Source organism: Chelonia mydas, chromosome 2 (genome assembly GCF_015237465.2).
Source record: "Chelonia mydas isolate rCheMyd1 chromosome 2, rCheMyd1.pri.v2, whole genome shotgun sequence".
NCBI classification, from domain to species: domain Eukaryota; kingdom Metazoa; phylum Chordata; order Testudines; family Cheloniidae; genus Chelonia; species Chelonia mydas.
In genome coordinates, this window is record NC_057850.1 from 43600864 (window position 1) to 43623945 (window position 23082).

The 23082-nt window shown below is 45.6% G+C and overlaps 1 protein-coding gene across 2 annotated transcripts in view; it reads left to right on the forward strand.

Annotated features, from left to right (window-relative positions):
* The window catches only part of TRIQK (triple QxxK/R motif containing), a 149383-nt gene that overhangs the window by 43021 nt on the left and 83280 nt on the right, over positions 1-23082 (forward strand). For both annotated transcript variants that reach the window (XM_043539354.1, XM_043539355.1), the window contains one exon: positions 13270-13355. In XM_043539354.1, the coding sequence (XP_043395289.1) occupies positions 13270-13355 (86 nt within the window). The remainder of the gene's footprint in view (positions 1-13269; positions 13356-23082) is intronic.

Genomic DNA, 23082 nt, shown 5'->3' on the forward strand with positions numbered 1-23082 from the left:
TAGAATGGAACATATAGTAAGAAGATATATATATATATATATATATATATATATATATATATATATATATATATATACACATACAGAGAAGGTGGAAGTTTCCATACAAACTGTAAGAGGCTAATTAGTTAAGATGAGCTATTATCAGCAGGAGAAAAAAACTTTTGTAGTGATAATCAAGATGGCCCATTTAGACAGTTGACAAGAAGGTCTGAGGATACTTAATTTAGGGAAATAGATTCAATATGTGTAATGACCCAGCCACTCCCAGTCTCTATTCAAACCCAAGTTAATGGTATCTAGTTTGCATATTAATTCAAGATCAGCAGTTTCTCATTGGAGTCTGTTTTTGAAGCTTTTCTGTTGCAAAATTGCCACTCTTAAATCTTTTACTGAGTGACCAGAGAGGTTGAAGTGTTCTCCTACCGGTTTTTGAATGTTATGATTCCTGATGTCAGATTTGTGTCCATTTATTCTTTTGCGTAGAGACTGTCTGGTTGGGCCCGCGTACATGGCAGAGGGGCATTGCTGGCACATGATGGCATATATCACATTGGTAGATGTGCGGGTGAACGAGCCCCTGATGGCGTGGCTAATGTGATTATGTCCTATGATGGTGTCACTTGAATAAATACGTGGATAGAGTTGGTATCGGGCTTTGTTGCAAGGGTAGGTTCCTGGGTTAGTGTTTTTGTTGTGTGGTGTGTGGTTGCTGGAGAGTATTTGCTTCAGGTTGGGGGTCTGTCTGTAAGCGAGGACTGGTCTGTCTCCCAAGATCTGTGAGAGTGACGGATCATTTTTCAGGATAGGTTGTAAATCTTTGATGATGCGCTGGAGAGGTTTTAGTTGGGGGCTGAAGGTGACAGCTAGTGGCATTCTGTTATTTTCTTTGTTGGGCCTGTCCTGTAGTAGGTAACTTCTAGGTACTCTTCTGGCTCTGTCAGTCTGTTTTTTCACTTTAGCAGGTGGGTATTGTAGTTTTAAGAATGCTTGATAGAGATCTTGTAGGTGTTTGTCTCTTTCTGAGGGATTGGAGCAAATGCAGTTGTATCTTAGAGCTTGGCTGTAGACAATGGATCATGTGGTGTGTCCTGGATGGAAGCTGGAGGCATGTAGGTAAGTATAGCGGTCAGTAGGTTTCCGGTATAGGGTGGTGTTTATGTGACCATCGCTTATTAGCACAGTAGTGTCCAGAAAATGGACCGCTTGTGTGGATTGGTCTAGGCTGAGGTTGATGGTTGGATGGAAATTGTTGAAATCATGGTGGAATTCCTCAAGGGCTTCTTTTCCACGGGTCCAGATGATGAAGATGTCATCAATGTAGTGCAAGTAGAGTAGGGGTGTAGTTAGTGTTAAGTAGTTAGTAGGTACTTTACTTAGTTCTTAAGTTTCCTTTGGAGGGTTTTCCCCTTCAGCGCTATCCCGGCGCTAGGGCATGCCACGGTCTCCTGGCTTCAAAGCCTGTGAGGTCTGTGGCAAGTGTATGCCCAGAAGCGATTCTCAGCTTCGTGTTTGAAGTGTTTGAGGAGAGCCATCAAAAGGATCGCTGTAGGATCTGTAGGGGTTTTTTCCCCAGGACACTGTAAGAAGAGATCAGCACCTGAAAATCCTACTAATAGAAGCGGCAATCCGTCCCCAGTCCGACCTTGGCTCAGCAGACCTGGTGCCACGTACCTCCTCCTCAGTACGCAGTGCCCCAGCACCGTCGGCACGGGGATCAGTGCCAAGTAAAGACAAGGACTTTCGGCATCGTCATGGCTCCACTGGTGGCTCACATGTCGCAGGCAGGCACCGGTTTCAATCATCGGCGCTGCAAAAGAAGAGGAGGCCAGAGAGGGGCCAGAAGGACCCAGAATATCCACAGCTACTCGCTGAAATGGAACTTCAATGATGGGGAGTGGCTGGAGAGGGGCTTTGAACTGGCCTTTGGGGTTTTCCCACAAGTCCGGACATAGGTAGAAACATCCTTGCTCATTCCCTCCCAGTGGAATGACCTCCCCAACCGGTCTTTGGTCCTGTTCACTCCAGCATGGCCGCTAGGATGATCATGGGCTAAGCTCAAGAGCTTGACCCGGTACTTAGTTGGAACTACCAACTGTCTCTGAGGATGCCAGTCTTCCTGGTGTCCACCAGAAAGAGTTTCCTTGTTTAAAAGTCCTCTTTCTACAACAAACCTGGATCGATTAGAAGAGTTGAGAGGCGGTGGGTTGCTCCGTGCCGCCGTCCAAGCTCTCTGGAGGCTTTCATCTGCTTCCTGTTTGGTCTCGAACTGTTCCCTTGATGCTGGAGACATCAGTTCCTCATTGGATTGTGGACCTATGCTTGGTCCCTCTGGAAGCAATGTAGGGGATGGGGCTGTTTCCGTTGACTGTGAACCGCTCTCCGCTGGTGCACTATGTTGGGGTTCAGGTTTCGGCTGAGCCTCTTGTCTAGGGTTATCGGCTGCTGCCGGTTCAGGTTCGGGGGGGCCCTCTGGTGTTGGGGTTGAAAGTACTGGATTCAGTGCTGGCAATGGGTCTGGTGCTAGTTGTTCCGCCGGTTCCGGTTCTGGGACTGGCTCTGTCTGGGTCTCTGGGACTGGATCCACTACTGCTGCTGCAGACATTGGCCTGGGGTCCGGGTCCATCACCTCTGACCGGGTCCTGGTAGAAGTTTCCAGAACAGAGCTAGGCGTGACGGCTTGTTTAGCCTGGCTGCGGGTGACCATTCCCACCCTCTTGGCTCGCTTCACATGATTGGCCAAGTCTTCCCCCAACAGCATGGGGATCGGATAATCATCATAGACTGCAAAAGTCCACGTTCCTGACCAGCCCTTGTACTGGACAGGCAACTTGGCTATAGGCAAATTGAAAGAGTTTGACTTGAAGGGTTGAATCATCACTTGGATCTCTGGGTTGATTAAATTGGGGTCCACTAAGGATGCATGGATAGCTGACACTTGTGCTCCGGTGTCCCTCCACGCGGTAACCTTCTTCCCGCCCACACTCACAGTTTCCCTCCGCTCCCAGGGTATCTGGGAGGTATCTGGGCCTGAGGACCTCTGGTGTGATTCCGGTGCAATGAACTGTAATCTGTTGTGGTTCTTGGGGCAGTTGGCCTTTACATGCCCTGGCTCGTTACATTTAAAACATTGTCCAGCTGACGGGTCACTGGAGCGAGGTGGGTTGCTGGAGAATGGTGTGGTGGGGTGATAAAAGGTGTCTGGAGGGATCCTTGGGGGGTAGTTGGGGCCTTGGGCTGCCCCCGGTAGTAGGGTATGGTCTGAGGTTGTTCCTTCTGGTATCCGCTCCAACTGCGATCAGTTTTTTTCTTTTCTGCCACCTCCACCCGTTTGGCTCCAATCTCCCCCGCCTCGATTACAGTTTTGGGCTTCCCATCTAGGATGTCTCTTTCTATTTCCTCAGGAACATCCTCTAAGAACTGCTCCATTTGCATTAGGAAGGGCAAATCTTCTGGAGATTTAACACTTGCTCCTGATATCCAGGCATCCCAATGTTTCCCAATGTGGTAGGCATGTTGAGAAAATGACACGTCCGGTTTCCACCTTAGGGCTCTGAACCGCCGATGGGAATGCTCGGGTATCAGCACCATTCTGACTCTTGCCTTGGTTTTAAACAATTCATACTGGTTCATTTGTTCCTTAGGCATTTCAGCCGCCACCTCAGCTAAGGGTCCACTGAGCTGCGGCCTCAGCTCTACCATGTATTGGTCTGTAGAGATGCTGTACCCAAGGCAAGCCCTTTTGAAGTTTTCTAAGAAGGCCTCGGTATCATCGCCTGCCTTGTAGGTGGGGAACTTTCTGGGATGGGAAGTGGTACCTGGAGAAGGATTGCTAGGGTTTGTTGGTATATTCTGCTGAGCCTTTGCCTTCTCCATCTCCAGTGCATGCTTCCTCTCTTTTTCCTTCTCCTCCTCCACATGCTTCCTCTCTTTTTCTTTCTCCTCCAGTTCTTTGTCCGTTGCCTCCATTTCCCTCCTGTGGGCAGCCTCCATGTCTTTTTCTGTGGCCGCGTGTGCATCCATGTCCATCCGTATGAGTTCTATCTGTCTTTCATGTTCCTTTTGTTTTTCCTCAGCCTCAAATCTGGCTAATTCCAGCTTTTGTTGAACCGTGCAGTCTGTCATGCTAACCTCTCTGTTTTTAACTAACTTTACACCCGAGAGTTAGAAAGAAAACAAAACAAAACAAAAAAAAAACTTGGCTTATAAAATTTTGCTGTGCTGTCCGGATACCTGTGTTCTCCGAAAGCCAAAGGCGGGCTCAGGCCCATCCTAGACCTTTGAGAGCTCAACAAGTTCATGAAGAAACTGAAGTTCTGCATGGTCTATTTGGCCTCCATCATCCCTTCCTTGGATCCAGGGGACTGGTATGCCGCCCTCCACTTGAAGGACACATCCTTTCATATAGCAATTACATTGTCCCACAGAAAGTACCTCAGGTCTGTGGTGAGCAACAAACACTACCAGTTTACAGTCCTCCCATTCGGCCTGACAGCGGCACCTCGTGTGTTTACCAAGTACATGGCAATCGTGACCGAATTCCTATGCAGACACCAGGTACAGGTACCTCGACGACTGGCTGATCAAGGGCTGCTCCAGGTCTCAAGTGGAGGCACAAGTCAACTTCATAAGAATGACAGTCGATGAACTGGGCCTTATCCTGAACATGGGGAAATCGACTCTGTCCTCTGTTCACCAGATGGAGTTCATGGGGTGGTGCTGGACTCAACACACACTAGGGCATACCTCCCGGAAGTGAGGTTTCAGGCCCTGGGCAACATCATTTGAAGTCTCAGGCAGTTTCCCACCACCACAGCAAGGAATTGCCTGAAGCTTCTAGGACACATGGCCTCTTGTACCTTTGTGATGCAACATGCCAAGCTCAGACTCCAGCCTCTCCAATCGTGGCTAGCCTCAGTGTATTGGCCAGCTTGGGACAGTTTGGACAGCCTTGCCCGGTCCTCGGCTTCCTCCAGTGGTGCCTTGACCCACAGGCAATGTGTGCAGAGGTCCCCTTCACTGGTCCTCAGCCATCCCTCTCGCTAGTGACGGATGTGTCAGCCTTGGACTGGGGAACACATCTGGGAGACCTCAGGACACAAAGCCTCTGGTCTCAGGCAGAACTTGCTCTCCACATTAATGTCAGAGAGCTGAGAGCGGTGCATCTGGCATGCCAGACTTTCCGAGCCCACTTGACAGGGAGATGTGTATCAGTCATGACAGACAACACCACAGCAATGTTCTGTATCAACAAACAGGGGGGTGCACACTCCTCTCCCCTGTACCAGGAAGCCCTCATGCTGTGGTACTTTTGTGTAGCTCATTCGATACACGTGCAAGAATCGTATCTCCTGGGAGTACAGAACGAGTTGGCGAACCATCTCAACAGGTATTTTCATGGCCACGAGTGGTCCCTGCACCCGGACGTTGTGAACTCCATCTTCCAACAGTAGGGCTTTCCCCAGATGAATCTGTTTGCCACACGACCCAACAGGAAGTACCAACAGTTTTGCCCAGGTTCCATCACGGACGTGTTCCTCCTCCCATGGGGAGGCCATCGTCTCTACACGTTCCTGCCCATCCATCTCATGCACAAGGTGCTCCTCAAGATACAAGGGAAGAGCTTCAGTGATATTGATAGGTCCAGCCTGGCCCCACCAACACTGGTACACATCTCTCCTGGAAATGTCCGTGGAAGCCCCAGTTACCTTGCTGCTCGTCCAAGACTTAATAACTCAGGATCACAGCTGTCTCCAGCACCCGAACCTCGAGTTGTTGCACCTCATGGTGTGGAAGCTCCATGGCTGAACCCCATGGAGCTCTCCTGCTCATACCCTCCTTGGCAGTAGGAAACCCACCACCAGGGCTACCTATCTTGCCAAATGGAAGAGATTCTCATTCTGATCGGCGCAGCATCACTTGTCCCAGATGCTCGCCTCTAACCCACTCATACTGGACTACCTTCTCCATCTCAAGCAGCAGGGATTGTCCATGTCGTCAATAAGAGTTCACTTGGCTGCCCTCTCTGCCTTCCATTCAGGCGCAGAGGGCCGGTCGGTGTTTGCCAACCCTATGGTCAGCCGTTTCCTGAAGGGTCTCGATAGCGTATATCTGCACATCCAGCAACCAACCCTGACCTGGGACCTCAATCTGATCCTTTCCAAATTGATGGGTCCGCCCTTTGAACTGCTGGTGCCGTGTTCCCCGCTCTACCTGTCATACAAAGTGGTGTTTCTGGTAGTGATAACCTCAGCCAGAGGTTGAGGCCCTAACATCAGAGCCCCCTTACACCGTGTTCTATAAGGACAAGGTTCAGCTCAGTCCACACCCAGCTTTCCTCCCGAAGTTGTCTCCCAGTTTCACATCAACCAGAAATCTTCCTCCCAGTGTTCTATCCTAAGCCTTTGAGTGGCGGAGAGCAGAGGCTTCACACATTGGATGTCGCAAAGCACTAGCCTTTTACATTGAAAGAACGAAACCGTTTAGGAAGTCACAACTGTTTGTGGCTGTGGCAGACAGGATGAAGGGTATTCCAGTCTCCTCCCAACAAATTTCCTTGTGAATCATGTCCTGCATCCATGAATGCTATAACCTAGCAGAGGTGCCTGCCCCTCTGCTCACAGCGCACTCCACTAGGGCACAAGCTTCTTCAGCAGCGTTCCTGGCTCAAGTCCTGGCCCAGGAAATATGCAGAGTGGTGATGTGGTCCTCCATACATACTTTCACCGCGCATTATGTGATTACCCAGCAGGCCAGAGACGATGCGGCCTTTGGTAGGTCAGTGCTCCAGTCAGTGGACAGCTCCGACCCCGTCTCCTGAATTTAGGCTTGGGAGTTACCTGATTGGAATTGACATGAACGAGCACTCGAAGAAGAAAAACGGTTACTCACCTTCTCTTAACTGTTGTTTTCTTCGAGATGTGTTGTTCATGTCCATTCCAATACCTACCCTCCTACCCCTCTGTCAGAGTAGCTGGCAAGAAGGAACTGTGGGGGTGGCGGGTTGGTAGGGCCCTATATTGAGTGCCATGATGGTGCCACTCCAAGGTACCCTCGGACCAACCCGATGGATACTGCTAGGGGGAAAATCTTCCACCTGCCATGCATGCACACGTGCACATACCTGATTGGAATGGACATGAACAACATATCTTGAAGAACAACAGTTACGAGAAGGTGAGTAACTGTTTTTTGTTGTTGTTATTGCCAAATTTTTATTTCAAAATCCTGGTTTTTTTAAATTCCTTTAGATAAGGTCACTTAGGTTTAAGATGTATCAGTGCTACAGGTAAATGTGTCCCTAGTCATCTTCCCATCAGAAGTGCTGCGGGAGATAGTCCAGGTACAAGTGGTGTTGACTGATATATATGTTCAGTGATTTTTGCAGAAATCTTTTTAAGTCTGCACTGTTCTCTCCATCTCCCTCTTCTGAGGGTAACATGGACTTATAATATGTTCAAAATCCTGTGTTAATACTAGGAATGGTTCAGTGGTAAATTGAGTCCTGTTGCCACATATGAAGACTTCAGGAACCACATGTCTTGCAAATATTAATTTTAGTTTCTGGATAACCTGTGAGTTTTGTGTGAGTATAGCCAAGTCAATGTAATTGGAGAAAAAATTGACTACAATAATATATGTACTTACCAGTAAAACAAATGTGTTACTACCCTCTGCCAAGGTCTGTCAGGTAGCTTTGTAGTGAGTAATGGTGTTTTTGTTTGTTTTTTCCTTGATACATACGTCGCACCCCTTTACTAAGATCTGAATTTGCCTATTCAGTCTGGGCCACCATATGGATTGCTGTGCTCATGCCCCATACTTTTTTACATCTTGGTGTCCCTTATGGATTTTGGAGAGCATCTCTTTCTGAGGTACTATCGGGATAAAAACGTGCTGTCCTTTCAGAAGTAGGCCATGTGAAGGTCATTTTGGTCCTGCCAATATGGCAATAAATCTGTTGGAAGTTGACTCCTTCAACCTCACCCTCTTTGGCAGAGTTAAGTAAGTTTCTGGCAAGTCTTGTCCTTTAGTTGTTCATCTCTAATTGCTGAAGTTGGCTGGCAGATGCTGAAATTGCTGCCAGAATGTAAACTTTGACATCTTCACTAAAACCTTTAGTTCATCTCTGGGTGGCTGTGTAATTGGGGCTCTAGGTGGAGTGTCTGCTGCTATGAGTGCTGTCTCAGATATGTGTTCAGTGTTGAAGGAAAATTACATAAGCCGTATTTGAACTCTTTGAATCCTAGGTAGGTCATCCAGTGGTTTTGCACCCAATAATGCCAGTAAAGGCTTGTGGTCTGTTTCTGTGTTAAAATCCAAGCCGAATGGATAGACACTGAGCCATTCACAGGTCCAGGCAACTGCTAGAGCTAATGTCTGGTCAGCTGCAGGAAGCATATGTCTTTCTCTGCACACACTCTTTTCTTAAGTTTTGTCAGGCACACACAAATGTGGATTTTGTCATTGGTTTTCAGTCAGTGGGTTCTTTTATCTGGGAAATAACCCCCAAGTCACACATTCTCTTTCATTATTCTTTGACTTTGCCCAGCAAGGGTATAGGGGTATGGCATGGGACTTTGAGAGCAAAAGGTAGTTGCTGATGGCACTAATTTTATTTTGTACTCCCCGGATAGCTCCCTAACTCAGTGAAGATGTGTGGATACATCTCCTGTATAGTTTGCTTTTTTCTATTATTTCAGTCCAGTTTCTCTATTAGTTTTAGTCCTTATATTGCTAGCAACCCTACTTTTTAGTTCCTGTATTACATATATTTGTTGAAGAACTTTCCATCTTTTCTCCAGTTTCCCACAGAACTATTCACAAACATCAAAGGTAGTGTAATAGCTCCATGTAGAATATTATTTGGTCTTTGCAGATCTCCATCCCAGGACTGATTATATCTCTTTTTGGCAGCGACTGCTGCCCCAGTATCAGTGTTAAATTTAAGGTTTCAATGCTTCACATTTATACTTGTATACCAAGGTGTAGTATGTTCTATTGAGAATATAGTCCTAGAAATATGGATTAATTGTCATCCTGTTACCCGGGGTTCTTTCAACTCAAAGCTCTTGGTAACTTTTACTCTGTGCGAGGTGGTGTCAGGAAATAAATCAGGGGAGACACGGCCGTCTGACCGACAGATGGCTGGCAGAAACAGGACAACACAAGAGTGCTTTCACTTAAAGCTAAACTTTACTTAGTCTCAAGCACTTATACACACCTCCACAACAGGTTAGTAAAACACCCCCAACCCTTGATAATTACCAAAGCTGAGTGTGGCTCTCGAATGACACATCGGCAGGCTTCCAGTGGCCAAATCTTCCGTCTGCAGGTGGGGACTGCAAGATGTATCCAGAGGGAGAGTCCAGAAAGAGTCCAACTACCTCAAACTTTTCCCCCTTATTTATACATTAGTAATAGAATGACATGTCCCTTAAAGAAAACTTGTTAAGTAAGCAGTTTCAATAGTCAAGCAAGAGGTTCCTTTTGATTATCGATTAACCAGATGTGGGTTTTTCCAGAGTTTGCAGCCTTGAGGCCCCAATAGACATTCTTGGGGCACATCCTGCTCTTCTAAGATGCATGTATGAGCAACTTCAACACAATTCTTATCAGGAAGGACGCGGGGTCAAGCTGCCCTTTCTGTGGCACCCAAAAAACCCCTTCCTCTCCTGCCTTGGTTAAGCTAAGCCTGCTGACTTGGCTAATTTACAGCTTGCTGACTTGGCTGCTTTTAGCAATAAGCCATAGTGGTTTCAGGCACTTTACTGGTTTGCCAAAGTCTCCCTGTACAATCCTACAATAACACTCCCTCGTGGATTGTTTCCGTTACTCTTAGTGATCTGTGTGCTATTGCAAAATGTCCCATTTTATGGCATTTCCTACATTCTTCCTCTTTTGCTGGATGTTGTTGCCAGCTTTGACTTTGTGCTTGCCACAGCTTTTCCAGCCTTCCCTCTTACAGGGTTCTTTGATTTCTGACTCTCTAGTTATGCACTGTTCTTACATTGTAAATTTGCTCCAACTGCTCCTGATCACATTTGTGTCTTTTTTTCTTTACTGTGTTGGTCCTCTTTTCTTCCCATTACCACTTCTTTAAGGAGAAGGATGCACTTACTTTGACAACAAGTAGTTTGGAGACAGAGGGAGAAAGAGCCATGCCTTAAAAGCAGAAACTAGAGAACTTCCCGACCAGGAAGCTCCTCTCTTTATTATGCTCACTACTGCAACATATCCTGGTCTTCTGGTAACTGTGTTGGACCAGGGACTCTCCAACTCTAAGGGAGGATAGTGGAGAAGGGATGGAAGAGATGGAAGAGAAGAGCGTTTTGCTTAAACAATACACAAGGTCAAGATCAGATTTAGTCTGGAAGTTTTCCAGCTACATCCTCTGCTGCTTCTCTGCCTATGCTAACTCAGTGTCTGCCAAATAGATATTGGGTAAGAGACAAATGGGGCTTTGTTTGATGAGTCCATTTTAACTGGCTTTGACTGTCACTTGGTGGGAAGAAGAAACAGCTTAGACTAATGATGACTGATATTTGTACAGAGAGAGCTTGCAGTATGAGCGTGATGAAACAGGAAGGAATTAGAAGTGTGCAAATGCATATTCCAACCTGTTGAATTTCTAGGCTCAAAGAACCTAATGAACCTACATTATTTATCTGTGCAATGTGTTACAGGTGATAACTATCAGTTTTATGGGCCAGGAACTTTGCATTTCATAGTTCTTTACTGTCCTATAGTGCAGATGTGTTTCCTAGGGCTTTAGAAAGAGATTTTTTTAGTACAATTGTAGAATCTAGTTTTCATTGCAAAAAAATGAAGAGATGCCCTTTAAAAACTTTTGCACTTGGTGGACTCAAGACTCTTCTCCAGTATAGAATCATAGAATATCAGGGTCATCTAGTCCAACCTCAGGAGGTCATCTAGTCCAACCCCCTGCTCAAAGCAGGATGTCTTTTGGCTGTCGTATTTAGCAAGGAGTGGTAAATTAAATGACAGGTACGTAGTTCTGGAGAATTAACTGCTTTAGAGTCATCATTAAAATATTTGTTATATAGATGATTTTAGTTGTTCATATCAACTTTAATATAAATCTGGAAGCATTCTCTATCTAACTTAAATCCAGCCTCATCAATAACCACATTACTGGAGTAAGTAGTACCAGAGTGCTTTAAACTGATGGAAAGAGTAATGTGACAGGGTGGCACAATCCTTAAGGACTGGTGGGCTGAAGCTCCTGATTATAGAATGAGCCAAACCTGGGAAAGATCAGGATGATTTTCCTATAAAGAACAGGTGTAGGCTGCAGTGGTTTGGGAAAGTGTAAGAAAGCACAGAGAGTTGGGAGGGAATGTAAAGGGCTCGTGCAGGGAATGCCCTGAGACCAATGGAGCAGGAGGCTCCTAAGGGAAAACCTGGGCTGAGTTTGGACCTAGAAGCTTGGGGGCCTAGAGGCCAGTGCCAAAAGACTGAGTTCCAGCCAGGAAGAGTTGGGCTTTGAGAACAGATTGGGACAGAAGAAGAGCTCTGGCTGTGAGAGAAGACACCAGAAATCATTATGGACTGTTGCGTGGTGATGGACTTTATTTTGGGACCCTGAGGATTGTTTTTGTTGTTAAACTATCCCCAAGCAGGTGGTGGTGGTATTCATGTGAAAGCCTGTGTGCAGTTCTTAAGTGGCCTGCAAGAAGGGGGCAAAAGGGACAGCGTTCCTGAAAAGCAATCCCTGGCCAGGATGGGGCATGCAGTAAATGGCCACCTTGCTACAAGCAATAATAGACTTTCTCCTTGTAGCAGTAGATTTGATCCTAACAAATGAACTTTAATCAAAGAGAGTACATACCCTGTATGAAATATTTACACCAACCGTGGTCACCTTTGCAGTTTACCCTTCAGAGGGAATATCAGTAAGTGGGGGGATTTCAGTTGTTGACGTCCAGTAGCTTCTGGTTCCCTGTGCTCTTTCAAGGCTGCATAGTTCTCATTATCTAATTCTGTTGCATCACTGGAAGAGCAGATATTTGGATGTAAGTCATTCTGTTGGTTGTTCTGCTTTGTTTACCATGGAAGGAATGGCAGAGGATTTGAGTCATGAGAGCTGAAACTGGAGCTAGCACTTTTCAATTATCTTTTTTTTTAAGTTGAAGATATTTTTAGTGCTTAAAAATCCCAAATGGATAAATTTCTATAGTTTGTTCACAAGTAAGTTGGAACAGCTGCATCACTTTATTGAAAATTGGCTCAAAAATATTCCAAGCTGGGATAGTTCTGTGCCAAATTTCACCCTGGAGTGAATTTTTATGAGTTATAAATTCCTGCAATTTATAATGGAAATTCTGACAGCTCCTTAACCATTGCATAGCAAACAGTGCTATTATAATACTTGGAGGGTAGAAACCCCTGCTGGTTCTGTTTCCCCTCTTCTCATGAGGTAACCTTTGGGTTGTTTCTCTGATTGCTTTAGAAAATGACTGTTCTGCTCTGTGGTGCCCGCCTATCTTAGGAGGTCCCCAGCTCCTGTGATATAAAGCTCCAGTGGCCCTGTAGTCTAATGGTGGAAAACATTCATGATGCATTGACTGGATGAATTTGTTGGAGTTTAGGATACAAATTTTCATTCCCTAATTCTCTTCCCCTTCCTTCCCCTAAGAGACTCTGTTAGCTTTCCTCTGACAATACGTTCTGGTGCTGTGCCTTTCCTTTTGGCATGAAATGCGTCATAATTATTCACATCCTTTATGCATGACTTTTGCTCAAGTACAGATGGTCTTCCCAATATTTAATCCCTAACGTGGGGCTGTTTGGGGGAGGAGAACTTGTACAAGGGGAGCATCCCCTGTATGCCACAAAGGGGATCTCTTCACTGGATATGAATAGATGCTGAATAGACTGGTGGGGTGCGGGGGGACTCCTGAAGAAGGTTGATGTTTTCTACACACATGCTGTCTGATGGCTACTGAACATTGCAGTTGCCATTTTAGTAAATAACGTACCATTGGAGGTGTATCATAATTTGCATTTTGTAGCTCACTGGACTCTCAGGCTCCAGGTTGATTTGTTAACTACTGTTTTGGTTTTCTGGTTGTTATTTGTTTTAAAGACCATTGTTGACCCTGCTATTGGTCCCGTTCTTGGGGCACAACTCTTTCTTTCTATCACTGAACTCTTAAAAATTTTAGATCTGCCACTGAAGCTACAATTTATTGTAGATGTACCTTATCTTCAGTGCTTCATTTACATTAACTCTTTTTTCTACCTTAGGAAAACAAGATTACAAGAAAAGCAGGCCAGTGTTAAGAGCAACAAGATTAAAAGCAGAGGCCAAGAAAACTGCACTGGGCATAAAGGTAGATATCTATTTGATAGCTTACACCATGCTGAGTTTCTTTTCCCCATAGATGTACTGTGTGAATATTGATTTTTGAGAGATATTGTTTGACACTTCAAGACCTAAGTGGAATGCCAGAATCTGAAATATTTATGAGGGATTGTTTTTAACCTTCAAATAACTGGAATAACTGAAACTCTAAAGGACTTTAAATGTTCCACATTCTTGATATGAAGCATACTTTTATTTAACAGTGCCAGTGGAATATTATATGTTTAGAAACAGGATTTTTTAGACAGGTACTGTATAAACAAAAATGCTTTAATATAGTTATTCAAAATAGCCATGAATTCCTGCCTTCTTCTAGTATGTTATATCCAGGAGTTGTTTAAAAACAAATATTGGTATAGTCTCATCATTAATAAGTATAATATATTATGTGGCTACATCCATCCACTTTGACTCCAACATGGAAAATGATTGCCTTCACCACCAACAAAACAGCAAGGAGAGTCCTGAACTTCAAACTGCTTGGAAACTTCCTGTTTTCAAGTGAGTGTGAAGTATAATTATGACTAAATGGTCAGGGCAATAAATATTAACATGAAGGACAAATATTCTGTACTATTCACCATGCTATTATGATGGAATTTGGCTAAGCATGTCGTTTATTTAAGTTGCATCCAATATTTATCCCCCAAATTTATTTTTGAATCAAAATAAAATAATATGAAATTAACTTGGCAGCCATGCTGAGAAACATGCAGAATAAAAATGGCTCAAAAATCTAACTGTTCTATCGAAAGAAACTCAGAAATGTTAAAAAGAGAACATATTCTTGTTTCTGGCAGATGAGAAATCAATTTTTTCAAGTTATAGTTTATAGCAAATGCCAAGGTATTACTACCAAGCTGTAACAGCTGTTGAGCTGCCAGATGATGTATTTGGTTGTCTTCCAGAATTTGCTATTATAATCATGAAACAGTACTTTCCTTTTGCTCCTGATTGCTGATCTCGATCAAGTACTGCCATGCGGTGCAGTATGTTTTCACAACATAATCTCCCCAGTTAGTGCTGTGTGTCAGTTTTTAATGAGAAAAAGTAGATTGCCTTTTTTGTTTAAAAGATAGATTACTAACCTCTGGAGTTCTGTGTTTTTTCCTTTCTTTCTTAGGGTATATCTATACATACAGGGCTGCAGCGGTGCAACTGACCAATACAGCTGCATCACTGCAGCACATCTGGTGAAGACACTCTACGCCAGTGGGAAAGACCTCTCCCATTGGCATTAAAAAAAACCCCACCTCCACGAGCAGTATAAGCGATGTCATCAGGAGAGTTTCTCCCGCCGACGTAGTGCTCTGCACACAAACGCTTATGTCGGTGCAACTTATGTCGCTCAGGGGGTGGAATATTCACACCCCTGAGCGACATACATTTTGCCAACATAGGCTGTAGTGTAGACATAGCCCTACTGCATTTTACTCTTATTTTTTTAATTCTGTGATATGACCTTCTAAAAGTGATGTTCCACCTGGTCATTTTTATTGTCCATTCAGCTCCCAGTTAATTTAAAAAAAAATCCCTCTCAATTAGTGTTTTTGGAGATTTTGCTAAATGTCTTTTACAAGTGAGGATATTGTGTTCCTGTGTTCTCAGAAACTAGATCACTCACTATTTCCTTGTACTGCATAATTCTTACTTGAAAAGTACACAAAACTGAGAAGAATAAAGATACATAGAATCTTAAGTATAAATGTTAGTGACTGAGGAAAATAAGAGAGAATTTTATGTCGCAACATGTTTCTCCCTTAACATATTGTAGTCTAGCAGAGCATTAGCTCTGCTAAACGTAAAGTTGAGTGTTGCTGTTTAAGGGATGACTATTGTAAGTTCTCAAAATCTGCATGCTTAGTTAGATTGTCTTTAAATTTGCTGTACCTTATGAGGGTGCTGGGGGTAGTGTTAGTGGTCTAAGTTTGTGGTCATTTTAGCAAGAGGTCTCCCCATCCCCATCACCTGGTTCATCTAACTATTTTCTCACCTGGGGTTCAGACTCTGGCTCTGGTCCTCCCCAAACTGATCTCAGTCACTGAGGATTTATTTTAGCTAATGCATGGGACCCACTGCCCCTCTGGGGAAGCAAGATTGAAAAAGTTATTAAGAGTAAAGTTTGTAACTACAGTTCAGTGCATGCCAAACTGATGTACCCAAAAGAGTGAAATGCACATCTGCAGCAAGGCTAGGGCTCTGTTGAAGCCAGAAGGTTGGGAGGCAGCCTGTTGTCAGAGTAGCTGGGTTACATGCTGTGGTGACTGAACCTAAGCTGCACCCATGCAGTGTGAATTTGAGCCCTACCATTAGCGGCTTTTAGAGAATGTGTTGTGTGTGTGTCCTTGATCTCTGACTGCATTCTTCAGGAAAGTTTTGCCCTGAAACCAACATTTCTAGTTTAAGAGTAATATTTTAATGAGATATGCTCTAAAATTCACATTCACATTCAGACTGATTTTACTTTTCAAATATTATCAAGGAAATTGGTATTAAATAAAGAGAAGATGAAAGAACACAAGTGGTTAGGATAATGTACTCATGATTCATAATCTTCATCTGCTTCCATAGAATGGAACTAAGTAGGATCAAAAGGAAAGCAAGATGCTGAGTTGTTTGGTCAAGGGTTCCTGATACAGAGCCTTCCTGCCCCCCAACATCAACTGCTCGTAATATTTACAGCTTCTCATACTTTTTTTGGTGCAGAGCCAGGGGATATAGGGTGTCAGAACAGTGAAGGCAAATGTGGGGGCATGGGGGCAGTGCAGGGGATACGGAGACTGGAAGGATGCAGGATGGAGCTCTGGCCCTTTGCCAACTTAGAGCTGTGCCTCACACTCTTAGACAATGGCCCTTATTAGTGTAAAGAATCATCCAAATACTGTGTTTTTTGAAAACCCAGTTCAGTGACTAGAGTTTTGATGCTGTACTTGATTTCCAAATATGTAGTTTTTCTGTGATCCCCCAGTGAATAAAGGTGCATCCTCAAAGGGACCTTTGCTCTCTGGCTTCTCAGAAGTGCTGACAGAGCAGAACCATGGGGAAGGGTAAGTTGGGCAGCAGTGCTAGACTTGAGCAGGGAAGGGAGATGGAGGTTGCTCAGAGGCTTCCCTTCCCTCCACTGTCCCCCAATCAGGGGAAGAAACCCAGAAGTCCCATTCTTCCCCATGCTTACTCCAGCAGTGGGGAAGGGGTTCAAGGCTCCCTCTTCACTGGTTGCTGCTGCTGCTTGGGAAAGAGGGAGGTCAGAGCAGTGCAGGAGAGTGTGGGGAGGAGAGAAGGGCGATCAGAGCATGCAGTGAGGGATTTGGGGAGCACTTCAGCTCTCCTCCTGTGAATATTCCCTCTTGCCCCCCACCACTATTTCTGTCCCTCATTCAAAATATGCCCCCATAGTGCTGAGAGTAGGAGGGGAACAAAAATGTTCAGTGCATGACACGGGCATACAATGTAGAGCAGGGGTGGGCAAATTTTTTGGCCCGAGGGCCACATCGGGGTTGCGAAACTTTATGGAGGGCCAGGTAGGGAAGGCTGTGTCTCCCCAAACAGCTTGGACCCCGCTCCCTATCTGCCCGCTGGCTACCCCCCTCAGAACCCCCGACCCATCCAACGCGCCCCCCCCCCCACTCCTTGTCCCCTGACCGCCCCCTCCTGGGATTCCCGCCCCAACCACCCCCCGGGACCCCACCCCCTATCCAACCCCCCTGCTCCCAGTCCCTTGACTGCCCGACCCCTATCCACACCCCCGTCCCTTGACTGGCCCCCCCGGGACTCCCACACCTATCCAACCCCCCCTGCTCCCTGTCCCCTGACTGCCCCGACCCCTATCCACACCTGCGCCCCTAACCACCCCCTGGGACCCCACCCCTTATCCAACCTCCCTGCTCCCCGTCCCCTGACCACCTCCCCCCCTCCCCCCCCCGAACCTCTGCCCCATCCAACCGCCCCCTGTCCCCTGACTGGCCCCCAGGATCCCCTGCGCTTTATCCAACCCCTCCCCACCCCCTTACCACGTCACTCAGAGTGGCAGGAGCTTGAAGCCACGCTGCCTCCCTGCCCGGCAGGAGCGGTGGGCCAGAGCGCTGGCGGCGTGCTGAGGCTGCGGGGGGGACGCGGGGCGGAGGACAGCCTCCCCGGCCGGGAGCTCAGGGGCCGGGCAGGACGGTCCCACGTGCCGGATGTGGCCTGCGGGCTGTAGTTTGCCCACCTCTGATGTAGAGACTGGGTGAGGAGTGGAATGGGCTTCAGAGGGAATGAACAGAACAGGTAATCATCAAGTAATCCATCCCCTGTAACAAACTCCTAGCGCCTGGCAGTCAGAGGCTAGGGAAACCCAGAGCATGAGTTGGCATCCCTGACCATCTTGGCTAATAGTCACTGATGGACCTATCCTCCATGAACTTACGTAATTTTTTTTTAACCAAGTTTTAGTTTTGGCCTTCACAATATCCTCTGGCAATGAGTTTCACTGGTTGACTGTGTGTTGTGTGAAGAAGTACTTCCTTTTGTTCATTTTAAACCTGGTGCCTATTATTTCATTGGTGACCTTGGTTCTTGTGTTATATGAAGGAGTAAATAACACTTCCTTATTCACTTTCTCCACACCATTCATGATTTTATAGACCTCTATTGTACCCCCCCACTTGTCGTCTCCTTTCCTAGTTGCAAAGTCCTTGTCTTTTCAATCTCTCTCCATGTTCCATAACCTTAATCATTTTTGTTGCTCTTCTTTTGTAGTAGATCATATTTGGGAACTGACAACGAGTATGTTCAGTGCATGGAACAGGCATACAATACAGAGACTGGGATGAGGAGAGGAATGTTTGGAGCATGGTACAGTACACAGCACTAAGATCATAGTTGGGAGCTGAGAAGCGGCATGACCAGAGCATGCACCAAAGACAATGCTGAGACCAGGATGAGGAGCAGAGAACAGGATTGCTTAGTGCATGGTACAAACCCACAGATGCGATGAAATGAGAACACCCATTGAGATGAACAGAGCAGCTCTTCCCTCTCTGAGCCCTTTTCAGGCTGCATTCATCTTCATGGAGCATTCTCATTCATTGGGGAGATCTCATTGAAATGAACCGGCCACTTCACACGTCTCTGAGGGCTTGTCTACACTACCCCTTAAGTTGATGTAACTAACGTCACTCAGGGGTGTGAACGAACCACCCCTCTAAGCAATGTAAGTTACCTCAACTTAAAGCGGTGTCTACACCATACTATGTTAGCTGGAGATGCTCTCCTGCCGACATAGTTTCTGCCTCTCCTTTTGGTGGAGTAATTACGTCGACAGAAGAGTGCTCTCTTGTCGACGTAGCACATCGGCACCCATGTAGCGCGGTAGTGAAGACGCCCTGAATGTCCACCTCTGAGCTTGCTAACAGTCAGCTGTAGCTGCAGATACAGAGATGGGCAGGGGAGTGGGATCTGCAAATGTCAGCGGGGCAGCTGTATGCTCTGGAAGGGGTGTATGCTATGGGGGACGGTGAGCTAAGGAGAGGGTGAGAAGAGACACACACACTAGTCTCCTCTCATATGCTTAAAGTTACTATAAACTACGTGGAATAATAATTTCAAAATATTGTGAAAACGTCTGTTTTCTCTCCCTATCCTGTCAGCACCTCCACACTCAAAAAATGTCATAACACGATCATTATCACCATTTGACTGTAATGAAACACACAGGAAGGCGAAAGACCCCACAAACATGCCATGTGGTATCTTTAATCTGTCCTCAGTTCCACCTGCATACCATGTGATAGTGTTACGTTAAGAAGGTATAGTTGTCTCCTACAAATAACATCTCTTTTTCTGTTCAAAAAATTAGGAAATACAATGAGAAAACACTTCGTTAATGCAGAGTTAAGGTTGCCCAGTAGTGCCTCATGCCCTTCCAGAACATCAGATTCAGCTACACCAGAGGTAGGCAAACTACGGCCCGCAGGACCATCCTGCCCGGCTCCTGAGTTCCCGGCCTGGGAGGCTAGCTCCTGGCCCCTTCCCCTCTGTCGTCCCTCCCTCCCCCCCTCAGCCTCAGCACGCCGCCAGTGCTCTGGCCCGCCACTCCTGCCAGGCAGGGCATCATCGTGGCTGCAATCTCCTGCTGCTCTGAGCGGCATTATAAGGGGGCGGGGAGGGGTTGGATAAGGGGCAGAGGGTCCCGGGGGACAGTCAGGGGACAGGGGGCAGTTGGATGGGGCGGAGGTTCAGGGTGGGGGGGTCAGGGGACGGGGAGCAGGGGGGTTGGATGGGGAGGAGGTCCCGGGGGGCGATTAGGTGCAGGCGTGTGGATAGGGGTCGGGGCAGTCAGGAGACAAGGAGCGGGGTGGGGTGGAGTTGGATGGGTCAGGAGCTCTGAGGGGGGCAGTGAGGGGGCGGATGGGGGCGGGGTCCAGGCTGTTTGGGGCGGCACAGCCTTCTCTACCTCCATAAAATTTTGCAACCCTGATGTGGCCCATGGGCCAAAAAGTTTGACCACCCCTGAGCTACACTGAAACTTCTGAAAAAGCAGGAAGTGAAGAGTTACGGAAAGCAAACTTAAGCCTTTGAAAACAGTTAAGGTACGTGCAATCCCTGCAATATGCCATCCCTGCAATGCAACCTTAGCTATGCCTTCATGGAGTGATGCCCCAATATGCCCATAACACACATTCTAGAACCCCTTGCAGATGCTGCAGAACAGTTGGGGAACAGCACAATAAACACTGTATGGCAAGGTATATCTTCTCTTTGCTAAAGCAAAACTTGGGTTTAGGTCAGACATAGCAAAGAAGCGATGTCTACACAAACATTGAGCCTATTCCACACAAACCACCCAGACTTGCTAAATGTCACAGCCTCTTCACCAAATTACTGTCATCATATCACAGTGACAGCTCTTCCAGCCTGCTCCACCTAATCTCTGAACCTTTCAATACAACTACATCTAGCACAGTGAATGAAGTTGGAGTGCATGTAGATAAATCTGAGTCTGAAATCCTTCTCATTCTATCAAACATCACTTAGGGCACAAACAAGGCTCTGCCATCCCTGTCTATCCTGAGCTGCTGTGTATGTTCTCTGCATTTTTAAAGCACAGAAGTTTTCCCTCTCAGCACCTTCTATGTGTTCTTCAGCTGCCTGATGGCATGCTTGTTATGGCGAATGCTCTGGCTTCATTCTGAACATGATCCAGATAGCTCCATCTTCTTTTCCAGATAACTTTGGAGATATGAAGTAGTTGAACTCTGTTTACTTATTATGGCACCTTCCTTACTCAACTATTCTCACTAACTGTTGCCAGTTCCTGGGGTCAGAGTTAAGGTTACCGTGCAGGAATGACATGTACTTTAACTGTGTATTTCTTGGTTTTCAGAGGCTTAAGTTTTCATTATCTCAGTGGATTGAGTAGCTGAGCTTGAGGTGCTGGCAGGCCGCAAGACACCACAACACAAATTTAACTCTGCATTAACAAAGTTTTTGTTGGTGAACTGTAATAAGCAACAGGGTTCATATGTGCTAAGGGTAGGCTTTATTTTCTTGAAAGAATACAGACCCGGATCCTGTACCATTAAAATCAATGGGACTTGCAATTAACTTCAGTAAGGGTCAGATCAAGCCTGTAATATGTGTTTGAAAAGTAGCTGATATACAAAATTCTGTGGTAATTGCAATGGTAGCAAACAGTCTGGAGACAACATAATAAATAATCCTGGAAGTACCCAGTCTTGTTGCCAAATCTGTGAAAAACACATACTTACGTGTATTTTCCAAGGATTTTATTTACTCATAGTGCCTTCAACATGTGGTGCAGTATTCCTCCCTTCTAAAAATCTAAAAATTGCTAACTTGTAGATAACAGAAGTATTATAAGGGCAAATCCATCCTGGGCATAACTGCAGTTGTAATTATTATTTAATTAATATATTAAGATGTGCTGCAATAGTGTCTAGAGGCCCCTATCAAGCAACAGGACCCCATTACTCTATACTCTGTACAGACATATAATAGACAGTCCCTGCCCCAAAGAGCTGGCAGTCTAAACATGTAAGGTGAGACAATAAGTGGATATAAACAAAGAAAGAGGGTAGAATGTGAGGAGACGGGAGAGAAGAGGATAAATTAACAGTGAAAAATCATCTCCCCATAACCAGGGAAGTGAGTGGAGTTCCAGCAGGGGTGCATTTCACCCGAAGAGTTTACAAGATTTGTTTGAAAAAAAGGAAGAAACCACACCCTGGAAATGACATGAAACTTTTTGGAATCAACTGCCCTGAAGGTGCTGTACATTTCAGAGCTAGCTTACTAATTAGCTTGTCTTGTCAAATTCTGATTGTTTTTCATTTTAATGCAGGATTTAAAGTAACAAAGTTTCTTTCAGTCATTGCCATTTAGTACTTTTTAATTTCCTCAATGAGCAATTTTATCCATGTTGATAATGTCAGAGTAGCAACTAAGGACTTATAAATATCAAAAATTTAGTTGAACCAGGGTGACCGTACTTGTTTTGAGTGTGCAGTATTTTGTCCTTTTAAAAATATTATCCAATATTGTCATTGTTCTGGCTTGGTTTGGGTGTGTGGCACATCCTCAGGCAGCCCCTAAGGATATAGGACCTCCCAGATGGGAAGGACCCCTGTCTGAGGACATAACTCTGAGACTACATGTGTACAATGAGGTAGGTGTGTGATTCCCCTGCTCATCTGCACATACTTGCACTAGCTCTCATTGAATTAGCACAAGTATAAATAGTAGAGTAGCTGCAGCAGCAGAAGTACAGCTGAGCCTTGCTGAGTACAAACCCACCTGAAACTGGTGAACATAAGAGTGGCCATACTGGGTGAGAACAATGGTCTAGCTAGCCCGGTACCGTGACTTCCGACAGCAGCCAGTACCAAATGAAGACAATTATAGGACTGGAAGGGACCTCGAGAGGTCATCTAGTCCAATCCCCTGCACTCATGGCAGGACTAAGTATTATCTAGACCATCCCTGACAGGTATTTGTCTAAACTGCTCTTAAAAATCTCCAACGATGGAGATTCCACAACCTCCCTGGGCAATTTATTCCAGTTCTTAAGCACCCTGACAGTTAGGAAGTTTTTTCTAATGTCCAACCTAAATCTCCCTTGCTGCAATTTAAGCCCATTGCTTCTTGTCCTATCCTCAAGGTTAAGAAGAACAGTTTTTCCCCTCCTCCTTGTAACAACCTTTTAAGTACTTGAAAACTGTTTTCATGTCCCCTCTCAGTCTTCTCTTCTCCAGACTAAACAAACCCAGTTTTTTCAACCTTCCCTCATAGGTGATGTTTTCTAGACCTTTAATCATTTTTGTTGCTCTTCTCTGGACTTTCGCCAATTTGTCCACATCTTTCCTGAAATGTGGCACCCAGAACTGGACACAATACTCCAGCTGAGGCCTAATCAGTGCAGAGTAGAGAGGAAGAATTCTTATGTCTTGCTTACAATCTCCTGCTAATACATCCCAGAATGATGTTCACTTTTTTTGCAACAGTGTTACACTGTTGACTCATATTTAGCTAGTGGTCCACTATGACCACCAGATGTCCTTTCCACAGAACTCCTTCGTAGGCAGTCATTTCCCATTTTGTATGTGTGCAACTGATTGTTCCTTCCTAAGTGGAGTACTTAGAATTTGTCCTTATTGAATTTCAACCTGTTTACTTCACACCATTTTTCCAGTTTGTCC